Genomic DNA, 21,129 nt, shown 5'->3' on the forward strand with positions numbered 1-21,129 from the left:
TCTGTGCATAAAATATGGATGTTATCTCTCATTTTATTTTTAGCAAGCCTTTTCTTTGCCCTGGATGTTCATTCATACAAACTGATACAATATTCATGAATAAATATGCACGGAGGACGGACTACCACTTTGAAAAAACAGGCGATAGATCAAAGGCATCGTAAGCATGACAATGGATGATTGGGAGTAAAATCAGACCACACAGATAAACTGCTTGTCTGTCAGAATCATTGGCACAGCTGAGAACATAATTATCTCATATGATGGGAAACAGCTCTTGTGGCTGGTCAACCTCAAAATAAAGTTTTTTTTAATTTATAGAATTTGTTTTGTGCATTTAGCTTACTTTTTGCTTCTTAGCCCTGTGATGTTCGGCATTGGCACAAACACAGCAACTGCAAAAAACAACAACGCAGTTGGGAGTGCAGCATCACAGGACACACACTTAGCACGTACTTAAGAATTGGCAAGAATAAAATATTAATAGAAAACAAAAATAAAATCCTTTAAAAACATTTAAACACTTTTTTTTTTCAAAATAAACATACATTATGTACACAATTCCAGAGCTTCAAACTCAGAGGGCTTTTTGATCGATGACCTCTGTCATGGCACATAGGATCAGGTTTGTGAAGTTTGTTGGTGTGTGTGTGTGTGTGTGTGTGTGTGTCTTTAGCTTTAGGGTACCACATCTGTTCTCAGCTAGATCTGGTACACCCCTTCATGGCTGTGCCCAACATACAGTACCCTTTGGTATAGGTGAGGTTAGGAAGGATTGGTTCTTCTACTTCATCATCATTATCATGACACCATTAACACAACTCACCTGTACCTCACGTCAATCAGAACCAATATCGCCATCACTGTTACATTCAGCACCATCGTCTCTAACAGGAAACACCGCCCCAAACCTTCATCACAGTTATTTTTGTCTCTACACCAGCACAAGCTCCGCAGTATTAGCAGCTTTAAGAAGTGACACATGTCAAAAGCAGCTCTTGTCTCATGCCACAAGTTCTTGACATCAAAGTTCTTAGAAAGCAGCCGCAACAGCAATGTAAAGTAAAATGAAGTGTCAGCCTTGCAGCTAATCCATTTCCATTGCAATAAGCTCTTTTTTTCCAGACCCGTATCATTGTCTTGGGCATCATCCTCTGAGCTTTAATCACTGAGATATTGCGGGCGACCCGGATTTCCCTTCTACTGTACATTTCTTCGGCTGTTCAAGCATACGTCTCTCCTGATTTTAACGCCACCAGTTCAGAGTCCTCCGTATTGCGCCCGTTCAAGTGTTCGCTGTTACAGTCATGGTGGTACATGAAGGCGGGTACCTCGGTGATGGAGGTGGCCGTGTAGGACGTGGAGCGCATTGAGCAGTGGTCCTTTCGTCTCTGACCCCACTGGGTTTTATACTGCATCCACTGTCTCTTTAGAGCTGCCTGCACCTGGATGACACACACAAGCACGGGTCAAGGAGATGGTTCACTATCATGGTCTGCATCTTTGACAGTGTTTTTTTAGGACAAATTGTCCTTGGTAGTTTCACAACTCTCATACAACTGTGTAGCTTTACTTTTGTCTTTGCATACTCCATAAGACCACATCTCAATTGAAAATGCTGCAAACATTTCTCCACCTGTTTTCTGTTTTTCTTCTATGATCTACTATGAGCACAAAATGATTCCACCAGACATCCAAATTTACATGCTAATTAAAGCCTGGTTACAGTGCAATGTGAGTACAGCAGAGCCCATATAAACACCGTCTTGTGACAATATTAATCCAACCAACGGTGATCTTAACTGGTGCAAGCACAATTGCTGCAGCATGTGTGGATCCCTCCGATTTCAATCACGTTAACAGATGCCATTTAGGAGTTGTAAACACCAAAGTCACATTTCTGGGAATGTGGCCAAGTTGTGCACGTGGCCAGATCATCACGTTATAAAATGGAAGAAAGACATCTCATTATAAATTCTCCCCTACATTCGACATCTAGAACTGCTTATAGGGTGTATTAAGTCCCTTACCCTCAGCCAAATGTATCAAGATAATATTTAATATTTAAATATGTATTATTTTCTGCAAATTAATCCTCCAAATGTGCATCATCTTTCTTTTTTTTAAATATAAAAATTAGACAAACTAATCTAATTCTACTATTTTATATCCTAAATTTAGTGAACTTCAGGATAGCAACAACACATAAATGCCTGAGAGAACTCAATGTTCCAAATTTTACTCTGCCTCCCTAAGTTCACGTACATTGCCAATAAAGTTGATCAAAAGGAAAGCTACTCCTCATGGCTTCCTGCTGAGCATTCAATAACTAAAGAAATGCCTAAAATTACAATATTGTAATTTATCATAGTTGTCCTTCCTTTGTCCAATCAATCTGACACGCCTTAGTTTCTGAACAGTGAAACAATTCATTTTTTTTAGATAGAAATTGGCAACAAGCAACATTATTTAAATGGGGTGCTCTAAATGGGTGCTCTAAACCTGCAGCTGTCAATTAGGGCCCGTAGTTCATTTTTGCCCCAGGGACCCCTTAGCGAGTTAATCCGGCCCTGCCTACAGTAGAAGCTAGTATAGGTGGATGTGGGGCTTTAGGATTTATGCGTTATTTAATTTGTTCAGTCAATACAATGTTATAAAATGACAAAGTATTAAATGAAGAAAAGCAGCAAATCTGCACATTTGAGATGCTGCGACCAGGGAATATTTGACATTTTCCCTTTCCTGATTAACTGATTATCAAAATAGTCAATTCAGCACTAAGTCCATACTGGTTGATTGATTGAAGAATTGATGGTGTAAACTTGGAGTTTGTCAAAACAGAAAAAAATCATTTTATTCTGTATCACTTAACTCTAAACCCCGCGGGTATATTAATGACCTAATGATGTGAATCATGACAGTAATTGTTATAATGAGACAAAAGAGCAGCCTGAGCTTACAGTACAGCTCTCAAATAGAACGTCTCGTCACAAAAACAGCTTGAAAGCTGTTTGTCTCACTGACCTGACATCACAATGGGGCCATTGAACCAACAAGGGAGGTCTGTGCAGTTTGGCTTTGAAATCAAAGACCAGAATTGAAACTGGCCCCAGAAACCTGTGTCCTGATTAAGGGCGCTGAACTGGTCATTATGTGGGTAAAGCAAGCAAACCTTCTCATTCCCTCGCGATAGTTGTCATTAATTGACCCCAATCACTCTAAAAGTAGACTCGTCTTTTATACACATGCTCTACACATTCTTTACATTGTTTAAGACGCTGTTGTGTTCTGGCTGCTCATGTATGATCTAATACATGACCTATTTTCAATGCTGAACTCCACAGTAGATTGCTAGTTCTTCTGTTCCAGACATCTCATGCCGAGTTTAAATCTGTTGCACTGTCAATTTATGCATCTCTGCCCTGTTTTCTTCTCATGCAAAAAAATTCCTCAGAGCAATCATTGTCTGTATGGATATTAAAGAATTCCATTTGTTATTTTTAACAGCATATTAGTTTTAAACACACAGAAATAGTTGTCTGTCATTGCCTGATCTGTCTGTGGTATTCACACCACCTCGAAGACTCGATATAAGTGCGTGCATTTAATCCTACAGCACATATTATTGATGCTTTGCAGAGAACTTCAGTTTGAAAGCATCTGTGGACCCGAAAGGTCTGGACAACACTTTGAATCAACAGAACCATGTAAAGGATGCTCGCAGTTAGACAGCTGCAGACAGACTTGAAAAAGGCTGACAGGAGAATTTGAAAGGAAAGTAAATTTCCAGCTTGGCTTGGAAACTACAAAGTCATTTATAAACTTGTCTTACTCTTCACCTGACATGACCCTTCAGCTTTTACTGCAGCAACAATGGATTGGTCTCGGAAGAGACAAGCAGTACAATGATTTATCACCTGTTACAATTGGACTGATGACAGATGTAGCATCTCTGTGAACTTTTATTCAAGTATTCAATGGCAAAACCCAACTTTGAGTCTGTGTTTGGGTCACTTCTTGACATGCTATCAGGCAAAAATGTAGAATGCCAGAGATCTGACCTGGAAAAACAAAATTTGAAAATGTTTTGCCTGATGGAATCTGATGTCTCCTATTTAATGTCATAAGCAATGAGCGGTTTCATTGCTCCCTGGCTGAACAGCTCCCTGAGTAATATGTGCAGGTTGACATTCATGAAAGGTTAAAATCGTCCAAAATGATATTTTGTCACACATGGCACAAAAAATTGAACTTTTCCAGAAAAATATTCCTAAAGCAAAAAAGGGCACAATTACGTAAATGTTGAACTCTTCTTATAACTTTACAAAACATTGTGCATCAGCACCAATACATCGTAGAAAAGCCAAACTGCTAATATACGTAACTGAAGAGTGCTTACCTCTCCGTTGAAGAAGCAGAATATTGTTGCCACCAGTAGTCCCTTAAAAAGCAAAACAAGTAAAAAATGATTAACATTGTATTTCTTTTTTACAAAAGTAGTAAAAAGAAGTGTGTAACTGGTAATTAGATAAGGTTATTGGAGTGGCTAACTGGTTCTTTAAAATGTAATTCAGCAGTGAATCCCATTAATCAATCACAACAACGAGGCAGAAAACAAGGATTTTATGGGTGGAAACTTTCAAGCAAGCCAAACGTCTATATTTCAAGCCTGACCCAAGGGCACTGACAAGTGTGGGCTGCGTTCAGGATCATTTTTTGCTTGCATACTGATGCTAATATTTTTCTTTTCTTTTATTACTGATTGGGTGGCTCCCAGATGTGCAAAATACCTCGCCAGGCAAGGGAAAAGAAGCAGCAGGTTTTTTAAAAACCTTCTTTTTTTCAATCTTTAAACTGAGCGTCTACCTGGTTCTTTAATAGAAATTCTGATTAATGCAGCACCTTGCTGTCAGCTCAGTACCTACCTGGTAGTGCATTAGTATGTGCATGATGTACTCGTACACCTCCCCAGCTAAGGGGTTCTCTGGCCTCCAGGGAATAATGACAAACTGTATTCCCAGCAGGGGCACCAGGATCAGGGTGGCTCTCACTGCCTTCATGTACATGTTGGACTCTGCCCGGTGTGTGTCTCTCAACTTGGTCACCAGCACTCTTATAATATTTAGTAAAAAGAAGAGGTTCACCTGGAGAAAGTAAAAAATATATGGATAAAAACTAATTTCATAGCCATTTTTTCTAAACTCTAATGTTTTGCAAAATAAAACTACAACCGAAACAACAAACCAATTATCGTATTTTTCACTCTGAGATCCATGGATTTCTCTTGTATTGTGCTAGAATGGTGGATTCGCAGACTTACAAGAAGCGCTGCCACTATTGGACCATGGACCGCGTAGAGCAGATGGGTTTCCACACTCATCCAACAGCTACAGAAGAAATAACATATCAGTCAGTGCAGTCTGCTGCCCAAAATACACATGCACACACATACAAAAACATGCATGTGTGTGGATTTGCACGCTCTCGTTGTCTGCCACACACAGACAAGCACGTATGTAAACATCTCCTGTTTATTTGCAGTAGTTTCTGGAACGTTACTCACTTGTCATCAAAATACTTTTTCCTTGCCACGGCGTGGATGGAAGCAGGCACTAGAGGAAAACCTTGGATGGGAAAAAGATGGCGGCCATATGAGGTCTTGAGTGAATTTAGGCAAATTCATTTGTCATTTATGCAGCAGTTAAAACTATGCTTAGCTTGGTCAGTTGTTTTTCTGGTCTTAGATTTCCTCTTATAATAAATAATTCCCTCACAAATATTACTGTACATATTCTTGGAAAGGCTGAAACACAGTGGATTAACATTTCTTTTGTATTAATATTGTTCCAACCTGAAAAAACACCACCACCACATTGTTCATTTCCCATAACAATCCTGTCACATTTGGCTTCATGTCTATTAAAAAACCCGCTAGAGGCTGGGCTTAGGATAGGTTTTTACTTTTCATTTGGATATAAACGCATGAACATGACACACACACACACACACACACACACACACACACACACACACACACACACACACACACACACACACACACACCATCAAGGTTATTGTCCAATTTTAATGATCCATTTAGTTCCATCGTACTTGTTTGATGGACTGATCACTGAGCGACATGAGGCCCATAAGATGTCAGCATGTTGAAATACAGTACTGGGATCAGGTGGATTTCAGTAATTGGGCTTCTAGAGTGTGTTCTGTCTTGTTTTAGTTTTAAGTCGTTTTAGTCTTACGTTAAATGGTAAAACGTTCTCAGGCTCTGAATTGTTTTTTCAGTGAGTTGATCCGGTGAAAAAAAATATGGTTCACCACACACACACACACACACACACACACACACACACACACACACACACACACACACACACAACACACCACACACACACACACACACACACACACACACACACACACACACACACACACACACACACACACACACACACACACACAGCAAATAGTGTTTTGGTCTACTGCAGACAGACTTACCCCAGCCCAGGAGGTAGTACCAGTGCAGATGCTGCTCCTCTGCAAACACAGCCACTACGATGAGTGTGTGCAGGTAGATACCTTCACACAGCATCCAGAAATAATTGCAGCCCAGCATGTACATGTGGAAGAAGTGCAACACCTTACAGCCAACCTGCAAAGACAGCCAAAACAGTAATATTTGTTATTTGTTTTGTCTGTTTTTTGACTTTCTCTATAAAAGAGACCTTTAACATAAGTTAATTTAATTCAAACGCTCCTGACATCATTTCTGCACTCATGGCACAAAATTATTAGCCAGTATTATCTGCTGCAGAAGGAGAGGATTTGTACTCGTTTACCCCCTTTGGTAGTTGGCTTAAATGGATGTGGAAGATTTGATTGTGTTTGTCTCACTTTGCACAAGGAAGTGAAAAACACAATGTTCTGCAACACTATTAGTATCTTATACAGCACAATGCAATTTGTTTACAAATGCAACCATCACAGCACGACATGAAAGCTTATCTCATCATTAAGTCTTCTGTTCTTTTGATTGAATCTTTGTTATAATTTCTTGAAAGAGATTACTTTGATGACAAATTATGATGTCAGTCATTTCCTTCCACAGTCTACTAATGTTATAATTACCAAGATGCTCATGGATGCACACACCATAAGGTGCACGACTGCTACACATTGTCTCCAACAGTGGCTCCAATGGACCTGATTTGAATGATGACTATTTAAAAAGTCCTAAATTCTGTCTTGAAATTAACTTTTCTTTCAAAGTATATAGTCAGTACATTTTACATTGGTAATGTGTACCTCTAGGAATTTTGAAACTTGGTTTCATTTCTTAGGAGATGTTTTAAGGAAATATGTTCTGTTGCTCAATTGTTGTCTGTTGCTTGCTCGTCTAATTTCAGATGGCTTCCCCAAACTTGAATTACGTCCAGGAAGCAGCCAGGCATGATGCCATCACCATCAATGTGAAGAAATGTTCTTTTGTGTGCAACGGCTCGCTTTCAAAACGTCTCCTCATTATTACTTGTCAAAAAGTTTTTTTGTCAAATCTGTTACTTTCCATTGTAGAACAGAACAAGAAATCACAGACACCATAGAGTTGGGATTCACGCATGTTGGTTGGGAAACATTTTGGAATTTAAAGCTGCCGAAGTCAGACTGGTGATTTAGGAAAGGTGGATTGTGGTGGAGATTAGAGAATGCAAGCTCTTTAATTTAATTCTTTTTAACTCTACTCTACTCTCTAACATTTTAATTCTGTGTTGATAGAGTCTGGTTTAGCCTGCCAGCAGTGCGGGGGAGTAAATACCCAAAGTTTATGTCAAACCAAGGAGGAGGCTGAAAACATTAGAAACATTTACATGATGTATTGCAGCTTGATTTGTAAACCAGAACATTTTAGGTAAGTAACTTTAGACAAACCGTAGATAGCTGCAACGCAAAAAAGTTGTGAATTAGTGACAAGGGAGTGACCTAAGTCTCTGCATACAAGCCCATGTCTGTTATAGTGGAGATTCTTCAAGTGGAAAGGGAAATGTAGGAAAGTGAGGGAGAGACATATGGCTAAAAGTTTAAAAGTGAATGACTGTTGTGTGTTTTGAGCTAAGAAGACCTTTGAGAGCAGCAGTTAGTAGCAATGCCAGCATCTTTGAATTACCGGTATCCTCTGGCTGCATGCATTCTTTTTTTTTTTGCGATCATTTTCATCCGTCCCAGAGCCAAAAAACAGAGAGGAAAGCTGGGAGGATGGGAGACAAAACAACACATGCAGAAACAGACACAACCACATACATAAACAGACACACACACAGACAGACACAAGACAAGAGAACCATTACACGCACAGGTTGAGGTCAAAGGGACCTCAAGGAGTTGCATGCATTCTTCATAAATGCAGAACTACAAATCAAAAAGCCTTATGAATATTTTTTTCTAAAATGTATTTTTATGAAAATGACTTCCATTTATTCTCTCCATATACACTATATGTGGGAAAGCAATGACTTTAAGTACTTGGTTTTTTTAGAATAAAAAGCATGTTAGTTAACACGTTTTTATCTTGAAGTGATCAAGATAGTTTAGAACAAGCTTTAAATTAATGAGAGTGGCAATTAAAATTTGATATAGGTCATACAAGGTGGTATTGCAAGCATAAAGAAGGACATGCAATGTTTAGTTGGAAATTGAATGTTATTTGTGTGTAGAGTAAATCATCTTGGATACGTTGGATGTGAATAAAGACTGCATGAGCCAGACTTGGTGAATGCCCAAAAAAGAAGCAGCAGGAGGATGCAGAGTCAAACCCAAACCCAGCTGAAGTCTCAGCGGTCTTCTGGTTGTTTCTTGTACATTGTCGTACTACAGATGCTCCAGCTGAAAGCTGGCTGAGATCTAACGGGATTGTTTGCACTGTGTAGCCTGGAAATCCAGAAAAACTCTGAAAGATTAAGGGTCTGGCATCGAGTAATGAAAGTTGCCGATCTCGAGGGGCGGCACCAAGCGTGCATTTGAAAATCTAACTGCACGCAATTGGATAAGATTACGACCAATCACAACAACACACGGGGTGACGTATCCAGAGCCCCATACTTAGTTTAGCTACCAGCGGAGATAACTGTTAGATTAATCTGTCGTCATCTGTTTAGCTCACCTCTGGCCCGCCTTTATCAGATACACCGATGTGATTGGTGCAGCTCGCCTACAAGGGTATAGTTAATGAGCAGCAACACTCGAAGCCAGAGAAACTCGCTGAGCAAATTCAAATTGTGCTCTCGTGAGAACTCTGGATTTCCAGTGTATGCACTAAGAGCCAACTTCTATAATCCTATCTGTTGTTTCTATATGGCACTTTGATCCTCTAGTCTAGTAAATAGACAATATTCTGACAGTTTTCACTCGTTTTTTTACGTGCATGAATGTATTTAATTTGATCCTAAATGGAAAGATATTATCAATTTTTGGAGTTGGAAACACTGCAATAACTACTTTTAAGTAACAAAAAGTATCAAGTAAACAGGTTTTCTTATTTTATTCTCGTTCTCATTTCCAAAAGCAGTGGTTCTTGTAAAGTAGCCCATGAATTTAATTTATGTTGCCTGATAGTGAGGCATTCCTACGAGACAGATTTATCATCTCTACCAAAGCAGACCTCAAGGTTTGAAAGAATTCCCATAATGCATTCAGGGTGGTTCCAAAACTCTTGACAAAGGTATGTGGAAGAGAGCAAAAACTGTCTGTGTAACAATATGGCACAGTGAGATTATTTAGGATGTACTCAAAAGTCTGTTGTACAAATGGGTAAATATTTAAAATATAGAGCAACTCCATTTTAAATTAGCTTCCTCGCATTGCCTGGCCTTGCATAAGCAAATTAATTTTAAAAAGTTCATTGAAATTCTTCCCTGCATTTTCTGCTGGTTTAGCATAAATTGTGAATGCATTGCCAACTACATGCAAAAGGATGGACTCATTCCTGCAGCACTCTATACAAGCAAAATGCCAAGACCCATCAGCCTCAGCTGTTGCATAGATAAAATAAGATAAAACATTATTTGTGGTATGTGCTTATGACCCAATGTTAGCATGATAACATGCTGAACTAAGTTGGTGAACGCAGTAAACATAGTTAATAACTGTTATCATTGAAATATCAAGCATGTTACCATTTATCTAGTCTAACATACTGTGACAGATATGTGGTGTTATAGTGTCCATCCCTACTGTGGATGCATGGCAGTGCTAACATTAAAATTAGTGGTAGCCCTGCTGGTAAATTATTTGACAGAGGCTGAACTTACTGGGTTTCTTCCCACCACTTCAGGATTATTGACAACTGCTACGAGGGAGATGATGGTGAGGGCTGAATTGAGTACATAGGAGCAGAAGAGGTTCTTGTGCAGGGTGATCCTTTGACAGCTCAGACTCCTGTGTGAAGAGAGATGTCAGAGTCAATGCCATGGACTTATAATTAAAAAATACCATCTAAAAATTGGGAATCCAACGTTTTCTGACACAAAAACATGACATTAAAGTAGACAAAAAACGTGCTACAACTGTTGAAGTAAACAGGACAGATGTTGCTACAGTCAGTAAAATTCCAAATAACTGGGATTTTTCATCTCAGAATTCGGTTGGTAAAAAACCCTGGGATCATTGAGATCGATTGCCTCTAAGTGCTCTGTACATGCTAGAAACACTGTTAAATAATGCATAATGACTCCCAAGGGTGGTCCTCATTACCTTCGCTGATCACTCCGAATTAATGGCATAATGAAATGCTTGACAGGCAGAGTAAAAATAGACAAGTCATTAATATCCAGTAGTTTTATTGTTTGGTAATGGTTAAATAATGTTTTAATTTTAGGGCAGCCATCAAATGTAATACAGCTCACAGAGTATTTGAAGCTGAAGGAAACCTTGAACCAAATATATTTTGCAGAATTTAGCCTCCCATAAAAAAGAAGTTATATCTTTCTATTGCTTGTGGATGATTTTATCATTGTTAAGCCATGAAAACCCCAGAGTTTCATGTAAAACAGGAATAGCACTACATTTACTCAAGCCAGGACAAAACATCATATAAAACTGCACTTATTCAGAGGTCTTAGTTATCTCCTACAGAAAAACAGTCCTGCTTTAGAACCAGACATAAAAGGAAATGCAAGAGTTGCTGGATGTTTATATAAAAGGGTTTTTCTTTTAATCTAAAAGGGGATGTCAAAACACAGGCTGAATCCTTATGGCAGAGTCGTTCGGACAGCCACAGGTCCTAACATCTTCGGGGCTGACCGTTTAACCACGTCTATTTTTCCATGGCAAGCTGGAGTATTTTTTATCTGTTGTAAATTAAAGAGTAGTGCAGCTGTACACCATCACATACCACTGTAAGCTTCACATCTGGATCTTATAATACAACAATGAGCCTCCAATATTTAAAGTGTTTTGGCTATAAATAGGGTAAGTAACAGGTAAAAAGAAAAGAGTTACTTTATTCAGACTTTAATTTGTTGGTACTCTGATGTTGATGAACTGCTGATGTCCCATTGAGTTTCTTTGTAGCTGACTTTGACTCACAGCGTGTCATGGAGTTTTCCAACAATGCACCTGCCCTAAGCTCGGCCGCTAGATTTACGAGTGTGTATAAAACTTTTGCAGCAAACTGAGAGTCTCATACAAGATCTGTTTTGGATAACAGCTGCTTTTAGGAGGTCAACACCCTTCAACATGTCAAATTTTACAACTGCAACAATCATGAACACCAGGGCCAACAAAGAAACTTTTCCAAATATTGTTACAGAACATAAAGTTAATTTCCCTCTAAGCTCCATATTTATTTATCTCCGCATATATCTGTCGAAATATGAACCTTACTGCATCATTAAAAATAATTCTGATTAATTCACTTCCTTCCTAGAGATAATCTAGAAAGTTTTAACAAGTGTAGACTGCTTACTTTTTCTCAGGCTTCATCACTTCCAAATTTCACATAGATTAACTGAACATTATACCTCCCTTTCTTTCATCCACTTTGTTTTTATCTCATAAAGTTGAATTCCAGCAGGAGCATCTCATTTATATGTGCACTTTTTCCCTCTGGGATTAAGTATTTCATTGGGATGAACAACCTTAACGAGCAATGCACTCAGGTGCACATTTCTAATAATTGCAAAAGACTGGCGCATTAAACGGACATCACAGTTCTCAGTTTTGAATCCTAAATATCCATGAAATAAGTGTGCAGCACAAGGAAACCAAGTTGGCATGAAATTAACGCCAGTTAAACTGTGTATAAATTACACTCAGTGAAGCAGCAGAACTATTTCAGGTCAATAATTTGCATTCATTTGCGACTGCATCTAAGATAGTAATAATGTTCCGATTACCATCTTCAGTTTTAATTTAACACTGTGCTATTTAAAAATAATAATTTAGATTGTGTTAATTACTCTGGAGCAGTTCTACGAGTAAATAAAACAATGTGTTTCATGTCTATGAAATGTGACATCTAGATTCATTAACACTGAAAAATGTTGTGTCTATAGGGCAAGTGCTTAAAATCGTAAAATTCCCTCTGCTGGTGCCGACAAAGGCAGAATGGAGATTTCACTGACTGTTAATAAGATTGAGACCAAGTTCTGCCCATGATGCCCAACACCATCTGTTGGCCTTTTAGATCCACTTATAACAGTAACATGATTAAGCCTTTAAGGGCAAAGCTATTAGCAATTAATCATCCCAGAATTACGACAAACTGTTTAAGCTTTCATTTTGGTGTAACCATCCTGATTATTCACTAAATGCATTGCAATGTGCATCATCAAACCAGTAACTGCAGTTGCAGCTGAATTCCCATTGAATTTAATACCTGAAGTAGAAGAAGATGGCCAGAGAGATGAGCAGGGAGGCTATGGATAAAGCGTGACCCACAATGGCCATGTAAAACAGGATGTACGCTGACTGTAAAACAAAAAAACAAGATAGAGAAAACATGTGTAGCATTACTACTTAGATATGGTCTTTGAGGTGTCACATGTTTTCTTCAAACATTTTGTGCCTATAGGATCTCCCAAATCAAGGCCCCTAAATGCACAAATAGTTTGCATTTTTGCACAAAATTTAACAGGTGACAATTGGCACTAAATAAGGTGGCATCAATGGTATATTTTACATTTAAGGTGGGCACAACTCTCAATAGGGACACGTTAAATAAACAATGACAATCTGCGGTTGGTGACCCTAAAAAGAGATTGTGAAGGATAAAACTACACCAATGTTTTCACTTCTCATTTGACGTGTGGTCCATGCTTGTGAAAGAAAGTATTAAGTAAACTGAGTCTTATCAGAATCAGTATTCAAGCAACTCATTCTTATCAGATTAGAGAATAGTGGAACATTTATTTTGCCTTTTTTTCCCTATGGGATCAGACTGCTGTGGTTGTTTGTTTTAAGAGGTTTGCTGAAGCTGGTAGTCTGAGTCAGCAAAAATGAGGTTTCTGTGGTAAGAGATGGACCAGCTGATCTCTGGTTATGAATGTCGGCAGTCTTTGGGTCTTTTTCCCAGTTTTGCCAGGCCAGCTGTGTACTACACTTCCTGGATGGAGACAAGACAGAGTTTCATGCAGTTGTTTTGTTTACAAGCTGCTGTTATTTACAATTGGTCATTTTCTCTTTTCCAGATCAGACAGCAGAGTTGTTGTTGTTCTTGTTTTTAGAATTTCCTTGGACATTCGTTTGGTGAGAATATTTTTTTACAGTATGCCAATCATCAGTATAAAATCGGAAATTTTTGAATAAAGAAAGCCAGAAAATTTTAACTCGCAAAAATGGCTCAAAGGAGCTGTTGGTGATAAGAAGGTTGTTAATATGCGATGGTGTCAACACGAGGGTAGGCCTGTGTTTTATGATAGCCTGTATACAGTAGCCTGAGGGACAGAGGACTTGCATGTTACTTTCCATCTCTAAATATTTATGTGGAGCTCAGTATAGGAGAGTAATGTCTTTTGGAAATAAAACGGCTGTTAATATTGGTGTCTGCTACAATATTTATTGGCAACTACATCAGACTGCATACTTCCAATTTCCACATTTTCTGCTATCTGCCCACACTCCAAATACCAGAGGACTCCATGCAAAATTAAAAGATTATGCTGACCCATCACACAGTGACCACTATGTAGTAGATTTAGGATAGCAGGCTACTGTATCTTAAATAAGTTACCTTCAACTTTGCCTTAGTGTTTTCGTTGCAGAGTGTGTAGTTGGACCAAGTCCTGTTGGTATCCGGGTGGCGAAACCACTGCCCGTCCTCCCCACAGTACTTAGTGGCCTTTTCTGAAGTAACAATTGAGTAATAAATGCATCTTCTCCAAATGTCTTCAAATTCATACAGTTGTGTCAATGTATTCTTGTTCTGTTAGCCTTGGTATGTTCTTCTTCATAGAGCAATTCGTATTTTATAGTTCTTGAAAAACAGAGTGAGAGGTGAATTCTTCATGCATCAGTAGACCTTTAAAGGAGCAACACTATAGATTCTTGCAGCTCACCTGTCGGGTCAAAGTCAACAAAATAATTGGGGCAATTTTGAGAGGTGTATGTTCCCGCTGGAGTGTCATCCCAGCACAGCCAGCCATCCCAGTTCCGACTGCAGTGCAGCCCTGCAACACCAACATAGCAGCAGAGAGTTAAACATCCGGAGAGGAGAAGTAGCCACGATGAGTCATATTTGATAATATCTCTACCTGATTTGTTATAGGGTGCATCTCGATTTATTTTCTCAAAGCATTTGTACTGGCTGTCAAGGATTTTCTTTCTCACAATTTCCTGTTCTTCTGGGTTAACCAGGGGGCTGACTGTGGTCTCATCAGCAAACTCTACCTCTGTGTCCTCTGAGAGATGGGAGGCTGCCTTTATTTTAGTAACACACACACAAACACACACACACACACACACACACACACACACACACACACACACACACACACACACACATAGAGTAATAATTAATGAGGAGTTAGCTAAGAGCAGTAAGGTTATGGGAAAAACAAGACACAGTTTAAGAAATTGTAATCTTATTTACCAAGAATGTCTATGTATAATCTGTACAATACCTATTTAATGCTTTTGCTATTAAAGTATATCTGGATACATTACCTTCAACCTCACCTTAGTGTTGACAGCACAGAGTGTATAATTGGTCCAAGTTCTATTGCTCTCTGGATGGTGAAACCACTGTCCATCTTCTCCACAATACTTAGTTGCCTTTTCTACAAAGAACAATATACTGTATGTTGCGTATTATCCAAATTTTCACTCCCATAAACTTTGGTCCCATTAGATTAAATAATGAAATCCTCACAGGAACTTTATAGTCCATCTTCTACAGCACAATAAGGTCAAATTAACAAGATATCAGCAGAACTCAAAAACGGCTAACTTTTTGAGGCACACTGCTCACCTGTGGGATCAAAGTCAAAAAGATAATCTGGGCAGTTCTGGGAGGCAAAGGTTCCGGCTGGAGTGTCGTCCCAGCACAGGTAGCCATCCCAGGTCCGACTACAATACAGCCCTGCAGCGTCAACAAAGCCAAAAAAACAAGAAGACAAATGTTCAGAGGCCTCATGGTGGTTCCATCATGAAGCCTCTCAAACAGAGTTAAACAGTGAGCTTCGGTCGACTGTATCAGTACCTGATTTGTTAAAAGGTGGGTCTCGACTTAGTTTCAGGAGGCATTGGTACTCATTCTCAAGCATTTTCAGTTTCTGTAAAAAAATAAAAATAAACAAACAGACAACAGATGTTTTGACATTACACAATATTGTACAGACAAATTGAGAATTAGTCAAAACTCAATTCTGGATCAACAATAATCCCTTTTAGCTAGAGCGGCGGGTCAAACAATGTGGGGAAATTAAACTGCAAGAACTGTATAGATGAGTGCTGCAGTCTTAATGTAATTTAATAAAATCTCAGTAGGGATGAGTGATTACAACTAGTCTTTCCAGCAGAGAAATAGTATTTTTATTTTATTTTTTCAATAAGTGTGCTACCTTATGCAACTCACCTAAGTAACTGCAACTTCAGTTCAGACCAAATGGATGTACTTTTCTATATTAAAATGGCTTTGTACTGTGAAAATGGATCAAAATGTACAGCTCTTATTTTGTGCCTAGTAATATATCTGTGTAAAATGTACATTTGAGTACAAACCTTTGAATTACCTTTATACTGCTATACCACTGAGATCCATATGCTACACATGTTCTGAGTCTTGGAAACTATATACCTATTACACAATAATTGCAGAGGGGGCACATGTCTTAAACGTGCAAGAAGACCCAGTAGTATTAAACCTGCATGCATAACCTGTACAATTAATACACAATGGATAGTTCATTTAATCAACAACACTTTACCCTCAGTCTCTTCTCATGGGTGGTTGTGCAGAGTGTATAGTTGGTCCAAATCATATCGGACTCTGGGTGGTGAAACCACTGACCATCCTCTCCACAGTACTTAGTTACTTTTTCTGAGAAACAAAAAAAATTATGTGATTAATTCTAGGATCCTAAACTACAGTCAACAGAGCCAGATTGAAAGTGAATTCATCATGTGAGGTTGACAGCAACACCCTGAGTCTCTCTGCTCACGTGTGGGGTCAAAGTCGCCAAAATAATTGGGGCAGTTTTGGGAGGCGTAGGTTCCCACTGGAGTGTCGTCCCAGCACAACCAACCATCCCAGTTACGACTGCAGTGCAGCCCTGAAGCAGTCAACAAACAGAGAAATGTCACAGGCCCCTTGTTCATAAGTTTCTCCAACGTGAACTCTCATAAATCAGGCTGATACATAATAAAATTAGTTAGACCAGTCACACAAGTCTGCTACCTGATTTGTTATAAGGTGGATCTTGCTTCATTTTCTCTGAGCATTTCCTTTCATTCTTGAGGATCAGTTTTTCCACAACGCTTCTTTTTTCTGGGTTAACCCCTGTGGCCTCTGTGGTCGGCTCTCCAGCAGCATCCCTTAAAAAATGGGGAACTCCCTTCTGACAAAAAAAGGTAATTCACCATGAAATGAGTGTACAGAGCAACTGAGCCATGTTCTTCCATTACTTACAGGATAAAAAGCCAATAACCAAATACCTCTAACTTGTTCTTCGAAGCCCGTTGACAAGTGGTTGACCCTGCCTGGACCCAGTTACCCAATTCTTCACAATATTTTGTCACTTTTTCTGTTAAGAAAAAAAAAACAAGTAATTACTTTACAGCAGCTTGACAACAGAATAATTCATCAATAATTTCCCTGAAGATCCATATATCAAATTACTTGTAGGCACATTATTGCTTTTGTTTGAGGTTAAAGCAGAGAATCTCTGTGTCCGTTTCTCTATCGTTTGTTTTTCATTATCATCCAAACACATAAATTGGACACTCAATTTTGGCATTACAGAACAACTGTGATTAATTTAACTCGGCAAGCATGATTGAACGTTATGTCAAATAGAAAATCCCCTCTTTGGAGTAATTTTCTGCAAGATTCTCAGATGTCAGGCTTAAAACCACATAAACTTTTTTGTAACAGTACATTGGTCCTGACAACAACAACAACCGTAGCCCAACTGCCTAGTCTTCTTTGACAGCTCATCAACAGTTCAGCATCCACTTCCAAATGTACATATCCCCTGAAGCCTCATATCAACAGCATCAGCTTTCAAACAAGTAGCCATAGGGGGACTCTTAATGTCACAGGTATTTTGGTAAGATCCTTTATGAGCCTCCTCTCTTTTTTCTTCTCATTCATATTCTCTCTCCCCGTTAATCTAACAGACTCTGACAGTTTTTGTAAGCCCTCATTTAGTATCTTCTTGTCTTCTCTCTATACCTTTTAGCCTTCTCTCTGTCCTTTTCCTCCCCTCATTCCCTCCCCCCCTCTTTCCATCATTTTGCATCTCCTAAATCAGACATACCTTGACTCTGGATTCCTTCAACTAGATATTATTGAGCCATGCATTCCTCACAATGTAAAAACTGCTCATTCTGTAGTATATCGCAATCTGAACATTAAGTGTGTTTACAGTCAATTTCAATATAAATACATATCTGTTTTCATTTATTATCTGATTGCTATACAAGAATATGTTATAGGCTAATAATAAAATTGTATCCAGTTTATGAGTCACTTATACTAGCTGTCCTCTGCACTTACTGTTGGGTAAGTCTTTATCCATTGTAGCACACAGATGCTATAATGCTAAGAGACCACAGCCATGCTAGCAGCTATGCAAGCCACATCAGTGCTTTGAATAAAATGCTACTGTCAACTTGGTAACATGGAGATGTTGCAGGTGTTATGTAAACCATATTCACAATCTTCATTTAGCTTTAGCGCACAAAGTGCAGCTGAGGGGTAATGTTTGTGATGAATGAATGTGTACATTTGCAATCAGTTTTAATTAACACCATTGTATGTTATGGTTTCGGTTTTTGTTTCCTGGGGCCTACGAAAGTAGAATAAAGATATCCATATCTATCCATATCGGTTGCATGTTCACGGCTTTCTTAAATAGACCACGGTATCGATCACACATTTACTGATGCAGAAATGGAGAAGACGCATGTGGCATATGTTTCACCCAATGAGCCGCAGCTTCTAATGGAAAGTAACAAGGAGGTGAAGCATGCAATATGCAGAAAGGGAAATACGGCTGTTATCAAATGGAGAGAAAAAGCCCAACAGACTGTAGCGGACCAACTGAATGTGTAAGGATGTAAAAATATCTACTTAGCCTACTAGTCACAACACATTTTTTTTACAAAGTTGAAGGCTACACTGTGTTTTAATTGCTTTAAATATGCTAGTTTCATGTTTCTGTTTTTATGTGATAAATATGCTGATTTTACTGCAAAGTGTCTTTGAATAGCCTACCATGTAAAGCACAATATAAATAAAATGTATTATTATTTAGCCTACTTTGCCTTAAAAGTAAGCAGAGGGAATACATGTTCCTCTGGAAATGTACCCTAAGGAGTATAGGATTAATTTCAAACCCTTATTCACAACGCGTGAACATGTTTTACAACCATGTGCACAAATCTCTATAAGCTAATTCTAAATATCTTTGTGCAATTAATGTTCATACAGGATAATCACAAAGGGACAAAAACTAGAAAAAGAAGTAAGTGACTTCAATACATGCTGTGATCATATCTGGGTGCCAGTGCAACCATTTCTAACCATTTAAACAACTGCAATAGTAGGGGTTTAAATCAAACTCATGACAACAACAGTGATAAATAATGCATGTTAATAAAAATAAAGCAGAACACATGCAGAAGACAATGGAATAACTTAAACACGTTTATTTCGTATCAGAGCGGCAGCTGATTTAACACATGAGGATTAATATAAGCCTGGCTGTTAGCCTGCTCTGGACCAGGCTAGCCGCAAAGAATACATCTCCGTTGTATAATTGCAAAAATTTCTCCTTGTATTCTGTTGAATAAATCCTCACTAAGAACTCTTCTGCCTGTCTGTATCTGCATTTTGGTCCTCTTCCCCTACATAGAACGCAGCGCAGATGCACCCAGTGGAAACTATACAGTATGTTTAAAAAAGTGATTAAAGTCATAGTATTGTATGTCGCAAAAAAGTAATTTTATAGGTTGACAAAAGTCATAGTAGACCTATATTATGTTGAAAAAGTAATAAAAATGAGAACAAAATGATTCTAAAGACGTCATGAGTGGGCGGGAAACAATCCCTCTACATCCTGCATGCTAAATAAGCACTCTACCATTTGCTCTAATTCCCTGGTGAAAGAAACCCTGTCTGTGCAGAAAATCTCTGGCTGTTCCCCTACATACCTCCTCCCCTAGATAGGACACAGCACAGACGCGCCTATTGGAAACTATACAATACTGTAGTATAGTATGTTGAAAAAAAGTCGAATGGGAATAGAACCTTGGTTAGAGTCTGCAGTGACTATATACTTGTGCTAAGAACTGAGCTACTTTAAGAATTTTTCAAACAGATTTAAAATTACGACCGTCTTTTGTGCTCTACACAGTCCTGTACACACATCCTGTAAACATAACAGGAAAAAACATTACATCAAATATATATTACAGAACCACTTCCTATTAGAACCATAACTTACATGTCACACACATAAAAAGGCAAAAAAAATGTGTAAAACTAAAAAAAGACACAAACAAATAATAAACTAGTTATTCTAATATTCCAGACCAGTCTGATTCCTGTTGGCCAGCAACCCTTCCCTCACATTTCTTTCGTTAGTGTCCTGTATCATAACCGACAACAAAATACAAGTGCATGAACAGGAATTAATTACAAATGATTACGATAATACAATACCAATACACTAATGAATGGCTACAACATGAACACATGATTTAAGAAACTTCTGCTAATTTTCAGCCCGAAAGTGGATCAGCTGCCGGGTGTCCACCTGCGTCCCTGTTCGATACAGGGCGGTATACATAAAGCATGTATCAATGTCTCCATAGCAATCAGAATCAGAATCAGAATCAGAATCAGCTTTATTCGCCAGGTATGAGGACACATACGAGGAATTTGTCTTTGGAGCATTGTTACTCACACTGTGCTTACACATCCATATGAACAGTATGAACAGTATGAACATATGAACAGTTCATACTGTTCATATTGTAATATAATAACATAATACTATTTTATCCCAGTACCCTTGCACTACGCACATTTAAATAATTGTATTGATCTCTTCATTGCACTCATGCCTCTATATTGTTTCTGTTTCTGTTTAGAGTATGTATATATTGTGTATATATTAGTGTGTTTATTTCTGTTTTGGTTGATATGTATGTGTAAGCACAGTGTGAATAACAAAGCTCCAAAGACAAATTCCTCGTATGTGTCCTCATACCTGGCGAATAAAGCTGATTCTGATTCTGATTCTGATTCTGATTGCTATGGAGACATTGATACATGCTTTATGTATACCGCCCTGTATCGAACAGGGACGCAGGTGGACACCCGGCAGCTGATCCACTTTCGGGCTGAAGTAGTGTTGTGCTCTGATATTAAACAAAATTCTCTGCTAATGGTTAAAACTG

General features: G+C 38.5%; 1 protein-coding gene and 1 long non-coding RNA gene across 5 annotated transcripts in view; one reads left to right on the plus strand and one right to left on the minus strand.

Annotated features, from left to right (window-relative positions):
• Positions 1–15: 15 nt before the first annotated feature.
• Positions 16–21,129, minus strand: part of calcr (calcitonin receptor) — a 56,621-nt gene continuing 35,507 nt past the window's right edge. The window contains exons 5-22 of one of the 4 annotated variants that reach the window (XM_032534931.1): positions 17,158–17,246; positions 16,901–17,060; positions 16,665–16,775; positions 16,431–16,543; positions 15,704–15,776; positions 15,473–15,583; positions 15,181–15,281; positions 14,757–14,922; positions 14,562–14,672; positions 14,237–14,349; positions 12,884–12,975; positions 10,317–10,443; positions 6,514–6,667; positions 5,564–5,624; positions 5,321–5,387; positions 4,926–5,144; positions 4,400–4,441; positions 16–1,445 (exon numbers count right to left, since the gene is read on the minus strand). In XM_032534931.1, the coding sequence (XP_032390822.1) occupies positions 1,224–1,445; positions 4,400–4,441; positions 4,926–5,144; positions 5,321–5,387; positions 5,564–5,624; positions 6,514–6,667; positions 10,317–10,443; positions 12,884–12,975; positions 14,237–14,349; positions 14,562–14,672; positions 14,757–14,922; positions 15,181–15,281; positions 15,473–15,583; positions 15,704–15,776; positions 16,431–16,543; positions 16,665–16,775; positions 16,901–17,060; positions 17,158–17,246 (2,132 nt within the window). In that variant the 3' untranslated portion in view covers positions 16–1,223. Of the gene's footprint in view, positions 1,446–4,399; positions 4,442–4,925; positions 5,145–5,320; positions 5,388–5,563; positions 5,625–6,513; positions 6,668–10,316; positions 10,444–12,883; positions 12,976–14,236; positions 14,350–14,561; positions 14,673–14,756; positions 14,923–15,168; positions 15,282–15,472; positions 15,584–15,703; positions 15,777–16,430; positions 16,544–16,664; positions 16,776–16,900; positions 17,061–17,157; positions 17,247–21,129 lie in introns of all 4 variants that reach the window. The other 3 variants (XM_032534930.1, XM_032534933.1, XM_032534934.1) reach the window with 3 other exon arrangements.
• LOC116701308 (uncharacterized) overlaps positions 17,081–21,129 on the plus strand; it is a 6,346-nt gene continuing 2,297 nt past the window's right edge. Inside the window, exons 1-2 of the long non-coding RNA XR_004334892.1 lie at positions 17,081–17,094; positions 18,204–18,205. This is a non-coding gene — a long non-coding RNA (uncharacterized LOC116701308). The remainder of the gene's footprint in view (positions 17,095–18,203; positions 18,206–21,129) is intronic.

This window comes from Etheostoma spectabile, chromosome 14, assembly GCF_008692095.1.
Source record: "Etheostoma spectabile isolate EspeVRDwgs_2016 chromosome 14, UIUC_Espe_1.0, whole genome shotgun sequence".
Taxonomy (NCBI): Eukaryota; Metazoa; Chordata; class Actinopteri; order Perciformes; family Percidae; genus Etheostoma; species Etheostoma spectabile.